At 27.6% G+C, this 14,002-nt stretch overlaps 1 protein-coding gene across 2 annotated transcripts in view; it reads left to right on the top strand.

The window, feature by feature from the left end:
- The window catches only part of LOC141529306 (uncharacterized), a 74,934-nt gene extending 67,476 nt beyond the window's left edge, over positions 1-7,458 (top strand). The window contains exons 5-6 of one of the 2 annotated variants that reach the window (XR_012479567.1): positions 4,907-5,389; positions 6,829-7,458. Coding sequence is in view for 1 of the 2 variants with exons in the window: in XM_074245811.1 (XP_074101912.1) it covers positions 4,907-4,973 (67 nt within the window). In the remaining variant the exon portion in view is untranslated. Of the gene's footprint in view, positions 1-4,906; positions 6,023-6,828 lie in introns of those variants that run through there. The other variant, XM_074245811.1, reaches the window with a different exon arrangement.
- The last annotated feature ends 6,544 nt before the right edge of the window (positions 7,459-14,002 follow it).

The following is a 14,002-nucleotide window of genomic DNA, read 5'->3' as shown; positions in this document are numbered from 1 at the left end:
ATTTACTGCTAAATTATTGATTTTTATTTTATTTTTCCACTTCAGATGATCCAGTATGGTGTTCTAATCGAGTTCAATAAATATATTTTTACACTATAAGTAATACTCTTTTTTTTCTTACACTGATAAAAAAAATGACTTGACTCAAGAGCCAAACTCTTGAACCAAGAATCCCATTTTGAAGAAAATGATTTTCTGGAGTCAAGAAAATAAATTCTTGAAACAAGAAAATTTTCTTCGAACAAGAATAATTTCTTAGCTCAAGAATTTATTCTCTTGACTTAAGAAAATCATTTTCTTCAAAATGGGATTCTTGGTTCAAAAGTTTAGCTCTTGAGTCAAGTCAATTTTTTTATCAGTGTATAGATCATTAAAATTATAATTACTTTAAAAAAAAACTCGCACGGTTTGCAGTTAACTTGTTTATTTATATAAGTCTGAAAATTAAGAAAAAAGTTTTTAAATCGGTTCATACCGTTAAAAGTTTTCAGCTTATGAAATTGCTTACACTGTAAAAAATTTGCGGAGTGAATAATTTTTAATTGATTCACTCCCAGCGGGAGTGATCTTTACTCCGAGAAGGAGTTAGTTTTTATTAATAATAAAATTCACTCCGCATTCACTTCCAAAATAAATGAATTTAGAAATAAATAAATTTTTGTAAAGAAAATATTTTTATAAACCCTTTTTATATTTAATTATTAAAAATTTAATTTATTATTTCAATAATATTTCATTTTAATTATTATGATGATGTTTGTATTTTTTTTTCATAAATTAATTATAATTAGATAAAATTTTGCTTTATTAAATAATGACTTTTGTTAGAACTGCACTGTACTTTTTTAACTATTGACGTTGTTAAAGATATACGCTCATCCCGCTGTTACACTCATTAAGAGCTTTCATTTCAGTATCCATATGCATTTTTGATATATTTTTCATATATACAATGTATATAATATATATAAATATATGAAAAATTGATGTGGGTACTCAAAAGAAAGGTCTCGATGAGTGAATGTCGGGGTGAGCTTATATCTTTAAAAATGTTAATGGCTCACGAGATGCAAGGTCATTTCTTAATTATGTATCGAGAGTATTTTCGACTGCAGTCTAAATAGTAAATACTTATCATAATAAATTGGCTATTGGTGAGAATGATATGAAACCATGAAAAGGCACAACTCCAAGTCAAGACTTTTCCAACGATACCAAATTTAACCATAAAAACCCATTTCATCATATAAATACACTGGCCACAAAATTTTACTTATTCTTTTAATAATATAGATTATTATTATTATTATTATTATTATTATTATTATTATTATTATTATTATTATTATTATTATTATTAGTTGATTTATAATGAATTAATTTTGAGATTTTTTTGTAGAACGAAAATTCATCCTTATTTTATTTTTTTTGAAAACTCCGAACGCGGATGTTTTTCGGAGTGAAATCCGGAATCACTCCGCAAACAAAAACTCCGGATTCACTACCTACGCGGAGTGATTAATTACTTCACTCCGGAACGCCGAGTGATGGGAGTGAAATGGGAGTGAAATTCACTCCCGATTCACTCCGGATTTTTTACAGTGTAATACAAAAGCGAGTAACACCAAAAAGTTGACGAGAGTATAAAAGGATTAACTGAAGGTTTTAATTATTAAAATTTCTTTTAATTTCAACTTAAAATTTATCTACCAGCTCGATTGATATAAGATAGCGCTGTTGTATTGTCTAGTCTTAGTAAGACCTCACAATTATTTAAATTTGAGACGAAAGACTTGAGAGCATAAAAGCTTACCAATAACTCACGATAGTTAATAAAGAGCTCCTTTTGTTTATCATTCCACCAGCCATTCGCCGATTTTCCATTACAAAAAGCACCCCATCCTGATAATGACATCTGATGAGATTTCGATCACGTATTATGATGTTCTGATAGGATTTTGACCAATTTGACTATTTTTGCTCCTCCAGCTTAAATCTTCTTTGAGATTGATTAATAATGACTATCATAATTGTCGTTATTTAAAATAAGAGCTAGAAATTTCTCTCTTTCTAGCTTCTTGCAGTGAGATAGTCTATATGCAACTGCTGGACAAGCGGCATTCAAAACACCCAACAAGGTCGCAATGTCCCTAATTTTATATCTACCTTCAACTTTGAATTTAGTCTGTAAATTTTTAATTTGCTCTTTTTTATGATCAATTAATTCAATGATGTAATCTACTGAATTTACTATTAAGCCTAAAAACTTACACTTTTGTATAGGCTCTAAACAACTTTTCTTGTCGTTAATTACAAAGCCGAGTTCCTTCAAAAAAGCTTTTGTCCATAAAACATTATTACGACAAGTGTTATAATTTTTCATGAATTAAGAAATTTAAACTCTAAATGTTGTGGAATTGGACATAGCTAGCGCTACTACACTTGTAATTATCGAGAACGAGACGTCGTAGCATAATTACCTGTTAATCATCTTAATTAAATTTTGTTTTCCATTGTAAAAACTTAAAACTTTTTTGTTAACTACATTTTTGAAAGAAATTCTTAGAATTTCATTTCTAAAACATCAAATTTTTAATTTAAACAATAATTTCAAAGTCTCATGACTTTATCATATTTAAAATTTTTAAGGATTTGTTTTTATAAAAAGTATCCTTCAACCTAGAACATATTATTTATTCATTTTAGTCACAATTTAATGTTATGAAAAGTCTCTTGAATCATAATTCTTCTGCATTTATCAATAAAAATTTAATTTATAAGATTAGAAAAAAGATTAAAATGATATCGTAAAACATCCAGAAAAATTTATATAGAGCACAACTAATGGGGTTAAAAAAAAACTGTCCTAAATTTAATTGATACCTGAGAAAACTTTCATAAAGTCTTAAGCTTTCTGTCTATAAGAAAAAAAATTAGAAACCTGTTGAAAACAGACAAAACCAATGAAATATACTAAAGTTCCCGTCCCTTGTATTTCTCCAAGATAGTTGTATCCTTTGAAAAAAATTATTTCTGGCCGGAAAAAAAAATGGAGAATCATCTGACCGCTTTCTAAATCTGGTCCACACTTGTGAACTTTTCCATCTTTCGAAACTTTACGACAATACCTTAGAAATTTTTCAGAAGAATTCAAGAAATCGATTCAATGTGTCATGTTTCTAAAGAAAAGAAAAAAAAAGTCGGTTACTTTTAATTTGATTTTTTATTACATTTATTTCCATAAAAGTATTTTTTTCTTTTGAAATTTGCTTGAAAAAAAATTCAAGTAAAGAAAAAACAGTTAAACGGAGTGAAAAATACACACCAGTTGAAAGATTGAATCATGAAATAGTTTCATTTTGTAGATAGATATGCAAAATACAGATAGGCAGCCCCAAACTCAAGTAGTTCTTGTATAATGTAGCATGCACAAATATACACGAATGAAATATTCATAACAATATACCCTTCGTTGAAATTGAACCTGTTTCGTTCAAATCTAACCAATCGTGTGAGCTTTAAATAAATGTCCTTTGTCTTTGCATGGGGAATTTGTCAGATAAGTGATTCAAACACATAAATTTACGATTTAAAAAATGGAGGATGAATCCATTATTCATACTTTAGCAAACTACTCTCTGAAAACTTACAAATTTATATTTTTTATTAAACAAAAAAAATATCGTTAGATGAAAATGTTTTTTTTTTTTTTTTTTTTCTATGATTACATTATTATTCATGATCACAAAAATTTTTTCTACACTGATAAAACAATTAACTCGATTAAAGAGAGAGATTCAAATCATTCTTAAGAGTTTCATTGTATTGAATTATTAAGATCAAAATAAATTTTTCAATTCAAAAATTTTTTTGCTTGATTTAAACTCTTTGTAACAATTAATTGCTCTTGAGTTTTTTTCTTTGATGAAATTAATTCTTTCATCGAAGTAGTTAAGTAAATAAAATTCAATTGATAAAAAGATTATTATTAATTGATTGATCAAACAAAATTACATTTACTTTACGGAATGATTCATTTTTTACTTTGAACCTGATTTTTATTAGTGGATTTGAAAGAAACTAAAATTTTAACGTGAAAGATAAATTACGACTTCTACAATTGTAATTTTACAGCGCTTACTTTTAAGGTTTCTATTACTTCTACATGAGTATTAGTATATAAGAGGATAAGTGTAATGTATGCAGTTAATGAGCTAGAGGTAGGTAGGTACTAGCTAAGTACATAAACTTTAAGCTTGACTTAATGATAATCGATCGTGTCGCCACTTTTTTCGTAGTTATAATTCATTACCTTTGCAAATAAAAACACCTGTCTGTTGTCATTGTAATAATAAGAATCGTTTATTTATCTAAGTATTTTTCAATTAATCAAATTTAAGTTTTATTATTTTTATAAGAAGAGGCTCACTTGAGTCACTATTTAAGCAGAAATATTTTCGATTCAATGAATGTTACTTAAATTTTTAAAAAATGATTTGATCGGTGTAAGTATAACAAAAATAATTATAATAATAATAATGAAAATTCAAATGTGAGACAAAGACTTATGATTACTATAAAAAATAAATTTTCTCTCCTTAGAGAAAGATGAGCATATGAATTTTAACAGAACGCAATGGTGACTTCAAAAAGTTTCATTTTTCTTCAGACTTTCGAGAAAAAAATATTCTCGGCCGACATTATGGATCACTTCCTTTAAAGATTTCCCACCTCTGGCAGTTTTCCAGTGAAAAAATAAAAAATTAGAATTTACAACATGTCAAAAATAAATTTTATTCCCTAATCTATTTTTCTTTTGACATTTTATAACTTCAAAAAATTATTAGATTTTATTTTTAATAAAAAGTTTTTAAAAAAAAAGTTTTTTTTTTGTTTTATCTTGCAGATTGAATCACACCGGCAAGTTGATATTGGATGAAATTGAGTTGAAGAGAAGGAAGGGTGAAGAGTAAAGTTACCCTCTAAAGTCCCCCTCTTTTGTCCGATTTTTCGTGGGGTAGGGTCAACTGGTGATATACTCTCTGAGTAAACGTATTGGTGTACTCAACAAAAGTAAAACGTAGTGAAGCATACACATTTCTGTTACGATTACTCTTTGGGAGTTTAGAGTATGAGAGAGTAGAAATGGATCGTTTAGTTTTATTTAAGTTATCCCACTCCTTGGTTACCTTCATTTAAAAAATGCGACTGCGCGAATGGATATATTCTTCAATAGTTAAGTATATCTATAGCGGAATTCTCGTAGAATATCCTCAATCTACACGTATATTGCACCGATATTTTCAGGAAAGTCCGAGGTATTATCTGAAGTCTAAGAGGAGTGACTTTGTACAAGTTTATATGCTTACCTATAGCGATAGTAATTCAGGTAGATTATAGATAAAGAGCACAACATAAAAAGAAAAGATAGAAAAACTACACGCTTATACTTATCAAAATAAATAGGTTAACTTAGTTAAAAATAATATTTGCGGACGTGTGTAAATACTTTTTAATTAAAGACGCGCGAAAATTCTTAGAAATTATTTGTTTAAATTTAGCACATTATAAAACATAAATTTGAATTTAAAATAATCATTTGACTATCCTACAATAAAAAATTTACTTTATTCAAAAAAAAAATTGATGAATCAAAAAAATCGTTTTAAAGAGCTTTATCGTTTTGATTTGTTCGAGTAAAAAAATTCTTGAACTGAGAAAATTTTCTTGATTCAAGTAATTTTTATTAAAGAATTTTTCTCTTGAATCAAGTTAATCATTTTTTTTAAAAGTAACATTTCATTCTAAAATAATATTGTTCTTTTCAATTTTACGTAATAAAACATTTTTTGTTGTTGAAACAAAAAACTTTTGGGTTAAAAGTTACAACTTTTAAAGTGAGGAAGAATGTATGTGAAAGATAGTATGGGATATGTTAGAATGTTGTAAAAAAGCAATGTACTAAACAAATTGTGAAATGTATACTAAAAATTAATTTAATGTAATTCAATTTAATACTATATAAACCACATAAACTAAGCTAAATAGAATGACTACACTGCTTATTTTTCTGTTTGGAAAATATTTTTATAAAACACTGTCAATGTGATATAAATAAAACCACTATTATTATTAGAGATAACTTTTAACAGTAAAGTTTTCAACATAAACTTATTATGAAGCAATAATTATTTATAACATGAAAAAAATATTATATTGAGATATACGTAAACGTTTTCGTTTGCTTAGGGAATTTCTTGTAGACAGAAAAAAAAATTTACTTGAATCAAGTAAATAATTAGGGAGAATTTCATCTTTTTGCTTTGAATAGAAAAATTCTTAAACTAAGAAATTTCACTTGGTTTAAGTAAATTTAACTTGATATAAGAATTTTTCGTCTTGATTCAAGACAATGAGCTTCTTTTAAATTATTTTCTTGGTTCAAGAATTTTACTCTTGATTCAAGTTAATTTTTTTTCAGTGTAGGTCTCAAGAAATTTTTTCAACATCCAAGAAAATTTTCTTGTCTTAAAAAATTTTTTCATCAGTCTTCCTTAAGGATTTTCTCGGTTTGAAAAAAACACTTTTTTTCATGGCATTATTTTTATCTATGAATAATTTTTTTACATAAAAAATATTAACATTTACTTGAAAAATTTTTTTCCAGTTTTTTAAGCCAATGAAATTAGCGAACGTAAAAAATAAAATTTTTATCTTTGTTATTTTTATGTTGTGGTCAGTTAGAGAGAAAAGTTTTATATTTCAATTAGAAGTAAATAAAGCGGTCTATCTTTTGTATACTAAAAATTAAAATTATGTCAAATTTAGATAGCCACCATGGCGGAGAGCTAGACGGAGCCAAGATTTTCGACAAGATACTAATGGAAATGAGTACCGAAGGTGCAGAAAACTATTTACGGTCTCAATATAGAAATAATAATATCGACAGACTTAACTTATTATGTAAAAAATTAAATTATATTATATAATAAAAAATTCAATATTTTGTAACACACGTAACGTGTGGCACGTAGATTTTCTATAAAAAATGATGAAACAATATGATAGTGTTGATGACTATATTTACAAAACATGAAAAACAAGTTTCTTAAACTCGGAAAAAAATAAAATACTAGAATACAATGAAACTTCATTTTTAAAGAAAAAAAAAATAAATATAGTGTAGGCGTCTCAAAGAATTTGAACATAATTGTAATCAATCGCTTCAGCTGATATATATACCAAAAATAACCGTATCACTGACGATTTATTTTATTGCCTTTTTTATCACAGTTTTTCTTGTCGATTAATAGGTAATTTTAAAATTATTAATGTTTTTAGAAAAGTACAATGTTACCATTAAAAATAAATCATTTACTTTCAAATAATAATGGATCCATCAATTGAGCAATTGAAAAAAATATAATTTTTTTTTTTATTTATATTTCCTATCGGAAAAATTACAATAAATTATTTATTCACATCGCGACATTTTTTATTTTTGTTTGCACACAAACATTTAATTATTTTGTAAATAATTTTATTGGATATTTTTGTAAATTAGAGCTGATAATGAGCTAAATGTAATTTTTTATTTTTATTCTGACTTTGACATCAAAATACAGTAAATTTAATTTTTTATTAGAGATCACATTTTTTTTTGTTAAAGGATTATTTTTCAAACAAATTATTTTTCATGTACAAATTTTAACTGCATTGATAAAGCAGAAGTAATCTCTATTATAAATATTGTTCTACAAACTATTGAAATTAGGTTCTTTAAAAAAAAAAAAAAAAAAAAAAAAAAAAAGTAAAGAATAAAGTAATTGTAACTGGCTGAAGAAAAGAAAAGTTTTTAAGTGGTACCAAAATGTTTTACAACACCCAGAGTAAAATTATCTCGCCTTCTTTTCGGTAAACATCAAAAATAAAATGTCGCTCTGAACAAAAAAAATATTTCATGGTATCTTTGATGTCTTATTTTTCTTGTACTGAAATTTTTTTATTTTATTTCTGATTGAATGATGATGAAAAAAAAATTGATGTTCAAGATAATCAAAAGGAAAAAAATTGTACTTTTTAATAAAAAAATTTCTTCAAACATTTTTTAAGAATATTAAATTAAAATGTAAGAAATAATTCTTAATATTTTCGAACAAATTATGGAAATGTAAGTGAAAATCATCGAAGAAGTGTGTACAAATAGAGAAGAAAGGAGAGAGACGATGTAGATAAGCTAAGGGGAAAAAATAGATAAGTCTGAGTTTGTTTTACTCGTTTCAATTTATCGTTTGGTTGACAAAAAAAATTGTATCTTACACTGATAAAAAAGTTGACTTGACTCAAGAGCCAACTCTTGAGCCAAGAATTCGATTTTGAAGAAAATGATTTTCTTGAGTCAAGAGAATAAATTCTTGAGCTAAGAAATTATTCTTGGTCTAAAAAAATTTTCTTGTTTCAAAAATTTATTCTCTTGACTCAAGAAAATCATTTTCTTCAAAATCGAATTCTTGGTTCAAGAGTTTGGCTCTTGATTCAAATCAATTTTTTTATCAGTGTACGTTCCCTTCTCTATATGATAACATGATCGACGGTGGGGATCTTTTGGTGAACTGATTTATACAACTTAATTTGAAGAGCTCTAGCCTTCGGCATATTACTTCAAAACCTATGTTTAACTTCCACTTCGAGATTTCGGAATTTATTTTTTCGGTAATCAAACGCTTCTCACTTCGACATACCGTCTTTTATTCTCTCTAAAATTTTACTAAAAATGAATAAAATCATAAATAAAATCTCAATTAAAAATACACTACTATTTCTCACACAAACAGTTTTAATGACATAATTTTTTTTAAAAAAAATGAAGTCAGCAGAAGTTATTTTTTTTCAGTATATTCAATTAAAAAATGCATCCATCGTTACAGAAATTTTCATTCCTAATTAAACATATAATTGTCAATAATGAGGCTCAACTGTAAATAATTATTTGAATTCTCACAAGCAATGCGCACGATGACTAATAGTCGTAATAAATAATACAATGTATATTCTCTGTGAGAAATTTGCAAGCGAAAATATACTCTTTCCTTCGAACTATTATATTTTTTGTTTACTCCATTATATATAGGACCTACTTTTTTTTTCTTATTCTGAATCTCTGATGAATAATCTTCTTAAACCACCGCACACTTTTGAGAAATTTTGTTCTCCTTTATACTGAGAACGGGCCTCTATTCTTGGAAGAGATCGCACAAAATACCAGTATTTACAATGTAGATCTGTACCTCACATTTTAAATTTAAACTTTTATGTAGATGTGTTGTATGTTTATGTGTACATATATAATATTAAGTGAATACGGGTATCCACGAGATCGCACACATTATCCACAGTATCCGCGTATTTAATATATTCCAAGGCATAAATTGAAGAGTATATGGGAGCATTATCTGACGAGGATGAAGATGAAACGAGAGAAGGTGGAGCAGTCCATGAAAAGAAGGATGGGTAGAACCGCCTGAAATATTTTCACCAGCCATCCAAATCGTCCCTGTGAACTCTTTTGACCTGACTTTCGGCTCCAATCCCACTTAGACTCTTATTTCATTTGTACTGGGTTCTATTCGGCTAAAAACTTTTCTGATCTCAAAGATATCCTACACATATACATACTCATTATATATATAGTGACTCAAGATGGTTTATTTGTCACGGGTTTTTTTTTTTAAGCTTCATCTTTTCCCACAAAAATAAGAAGACGACTATCGTGATCTTCTTTAATATAATTTTATATTATTTTTTTTTTTTTCAACAAAAATGTTAAATTAAGTTATTTAAAATTACGAGCATTTTATTTTTGACTCAAAAAATTATTTATCGATGTTTTGGCTTGCATAGTAGAGATAAAAACTTTTGAACAAGATAAAAAAAAACGTAAAGGAATGCGAAAAATTTATTTAGTGAAGTAATCTTCAAAAGGTGAATAAATAAAATATAATTTTGGATTAACGTCAATGAATAACATAAAATTTTGAAGACTTATATGGATATTTATAATACAGATTGTCTTTTAAATAAGAACAGTAAATAAATATTAAGAAACTTTTAAATCGAGAATTTTTTATAAATTTTAATAGCGACTAATATTTGTAAAGCACTACTGACTAATTTTTAGTAGTAATTATAAGAATTTAAAATTTCATTTAGATGGACATTTTTTATCGTAATAACTCTGACACTTAAAAATAAATTTTTTTTAGATTAAAAAAAAAGTAATCGAATCGAAGTTATAATTTAAAAAAAAAAAAATTTTTTTTAATTGTGCAAAAACACTTTTAACGAATAAAAGAACATAGTTGATTAATTTTAGTATGTAATGGAAATTTTAATAGTTAAGTATCTCAAGCAAAAAAATTAGAAGAATTAGTTTCAAAATAAAATATTTATCTATAAACTCTATGAAAAATACATTTCAAAAATGTAAAAATCAGTACTTATACACAGTAAAAAGTTTTGCGTCATTGCGTCAAAAAATTTTGTGTTAAATATTTAACACTTTTATGTGTAAACTTAACATTTATTGTGTTAAATTAACACGAAAAAGTGTTAAATATTTAACACAAAATTTTTTGACGCATTGACGCAAAACTTTTTACCGTGTAATTGTTTTTTATGAAAATGTTATTTGAAAGCGTAATTTTTCAAGTTTTACATTGAGGCATCTAATTATCAAAATTTACAGTATCAATTGAAAATTTTACTATTTCTTTTTCCAAGTCAAGGAAACCAAGTGAATCAAAGTTAAAAAATTATCAAAACATCAACACCATTTAAGCAACTTCTCCAAATTTAAATATTTAGTAATAAGTTGGTCAATACGTTTTAATAACATAAATAAATTAGAATCACATCAAATGATATTTTTCAATAATTTATTTTTGTTGGGTAATTCAAAAGTTCTCTTGTACTTTTATACTGCTTTCAGAAATTTTTGAAAGTACAGAAAAGTATCGTCTATTTGTAGAATAAAATTATTATTAAAGAAAATGTTAAACAGTTTGACATCAAATATATATTACTGTTGAACTTTATGTCTACTAAATTGGTTAAACGAACTGTTAATAGGTTTCACGACAAATTAAATTTTATTATGACAATTGCCTGATTTATCTTGTAAGGTTTTTTAGCAATAAATCTTATCACTTTCAACAATTATAAATCTGAAAAATTTTAATTTACATTATACTCTTGCTATTTTAATTTACATCTTTATGAAATAAATGTAAAAAATTTCTTTACTATTAAACTTTATAAAAATTATGCGCCCTCTTGGTTTTAGAAAAATGAAAAAGCTATTGGTATAACATTTAAAAATTTTTTTTACTATTTAAGACATGACATAAAAAAAAACGTGGTCGCCTCATCTTATTGATTTTCCAAGGAATTTAAAGTTGAATAAAAAAACTGTTGCAAATTTAATTCAAACTAATAGTGGAGGGCGCCACCGTACAGCAGCGAAAATTGCGCGAACCTAAAACTCGTTCTTTTCTTAAATTCATGCCTTACAACCAACTGAAAGCTACATCCTGACGTCAGCGATCTAAAAATTAAATAAATTTTCCAAAAATCAAATATTACCTGCCTGAAAAAATTTCCAAATTTTTTTTTTGTCAATAAATCGACCATAAAAAATGATCAATGTTCACCAATGTACTAATAGTAATTAGATTGATGAAAATATTTACATATAACTGTAAAAAAGAGGTAAAAAAGGACTAGCATGAATTTCCGAAGGGTGAAAGTGCGCTAGGGCGCGGTCTTAGGGCCTGGGAGGAATATCAGGAAAGGGAGAGGTCGCGACGATTAACAGCCTCGGTGGTAGCACCAGCAGGAGCAGGAGCAGGAGCAGCATCAGCATCAGCAGCCGTCTGGAGCATAGAAGGGAATGAGAATGAAAGACAGGAGACAAAAGCAACCCAGAGAGATGAAATGAAAAAGAAAGAGATAGATGATGTGTCGCCGTAGTATCAGCGGGAGAAACATCAACGTGGTGGTAAATACGTCGGCGGAGGGGGTGGGTGTTCGCAAAGTGTCCCTAAAACTTTTACAATTGTTGGCTCGTTCGTCCGCTTGGTTCTCGGTTCGCTAGGGCTATGCTTGATGGCGTATCTTCCAATGTGAGTTGCCCATAACACTAAGATGTACGACTGCGCCGGTAGGGGTCTGGCCTCTTACTCACTTACTACCTTATAGTATAGCAAACCCGTCGCGTATAGTACCCAACGCGAACGTTACCATCCTCATCTTTTAAAAGATACAGCCACGGATTTTCATATATTACTTAATCTCTAAATTCGCTCCGCGACAACCAACAGACTCCTACGGTCCGGGCCTTAACGCTTACTCAGTGAATTCGTGACGTGACGTGACGTTTCCCTGTGCCGTAGATACGCTTAGTTCAACGGGTAATCGTTAATGTTAATGTTAATTAAATGGTTAAGTCAACTCACTAAATGTTTGTTAACGGAACCAAGTCACGAGATCTTGTCATTGTAATCGTGAGTAGAGAGTTGGAGTTCGTACTTAACTGTCTTGCACTAGACTCCCGCTTCCAAAGGAGTTCCGGCAAGCTGGGAGGGAGAGGGAGCGAGAAACAAAACAGAAAGAGAGACCGACTGAGAGAGAAAGAGAAAGAGATACCATGAAAGAAAAAGAGAGAGAGAGAGAGAGAGAAAGTAAGAACAAGCGAATGTTGTATTGACTGTAAATAGATGTATGCATGTATATGCGTGTATGTGTGCGTGTGTGTGTTTATGTGTGGATGTGAGCATGTGAGAGAGAAGTAAAGAAAAGGTTACTTTTTCAACGCAATGTAGAGTACACGTGTTTTCCAGCGTTAACTCACAATTATCCAGATTAAGATCTTCTGTCAATTAATTGTGATTTTAAGTTCAACCGGTCTATTTAGTGAATGCGTGTGATCGATTAATCCGAGGTTAGGTATGCTTTTGTTTTGTTCTGTGATATTAATGTTTTCTTTATTGTTTGTATTGTAGTTAGTGTTTATTGAATGATACGAAGATATTGCAGAAATTAGCAACTAAAGATGATTGAGGTAAGTGTTTGTTAATGAAAATTTTTATTATTTTTTTTTGATAATTAGAGATCATAGAAGGGATCAAAGTGGAGTTATTTAGTAATATGTAACATTATTCAAGATATTACATTAATCTGTAACAATTTAAAAAGTCATTAGAGTACAAAATTTGAATAATTTTGAATGGCTTTAGAAAAAAAATTTTTTTTAATTATTCCCAATTTATGTATAGGTCTAAATAAACAATATGAATCGATATATTTTGAAATAATTCTGAAAATAGCACTTAAATCTTTTGCAAAACAAGATTATTTAAAATTTGATAATTTAATATCTTTTTTAATTTTAATTGTAATTGTAAATTTATATTCTCGTTTCTTTTACTAAACTTTTTTTTCTACAATACTCATTGTGTCTATATAAAATTTTTATACAACATTTTTTTGGTTTTCAAAGATCGAGTACAAAAAACGATCAAAATATTAATTAAAATTCAGTACAATATAATTTTTTACAGTATAATTTTAATTGGATTACATAAATTAAAGTAAGTGTTTGTATTAACTTGACAGAGTATATCACGTGTTATAATTCCTCTACTAATTGCATCTGATAAAGATGATAGCATGCTGTCTATTTGCGCTTTGCAACTGATTCAAATTACTCTTGGTTGCAAAGTGAGCTAATATGAATTAGATTGTTGATTATATTTTTTAGATAAAAAATTTTATGGTTAGAAGTTTTATGATATGAGAGGTGTCCACCCCATTATTACTTGATTACTGATCACAATTGTGATAAGCTCTTTATATTACTGCTACTGTTTAACTTTGTTATGAAGATTATAATTAAATGATCATAAGTTTATATTATTATATATCTTTTGATCTGAGCCTAAAAAAA

Source organism: Cotesia typhae, unplaced genomic scaffold (genome assembly GCF_013202065.1).
Source record: "Cotesia typhae breed Kobodo isofemale line unplaced genomic scaffold, CoteBio_Ctyphae contig_48, whole genome shotgun sequence".
NCBI classification, from domain to species: Eukaryota; Metazoa; Arthropoda; class Insecta; order Hymenoptera; family Braconidae; genus Cotesia; species Cotesia typhae.
This window is presented reverse-complemented; position numbering and strand designations above follow the sequence as displayed.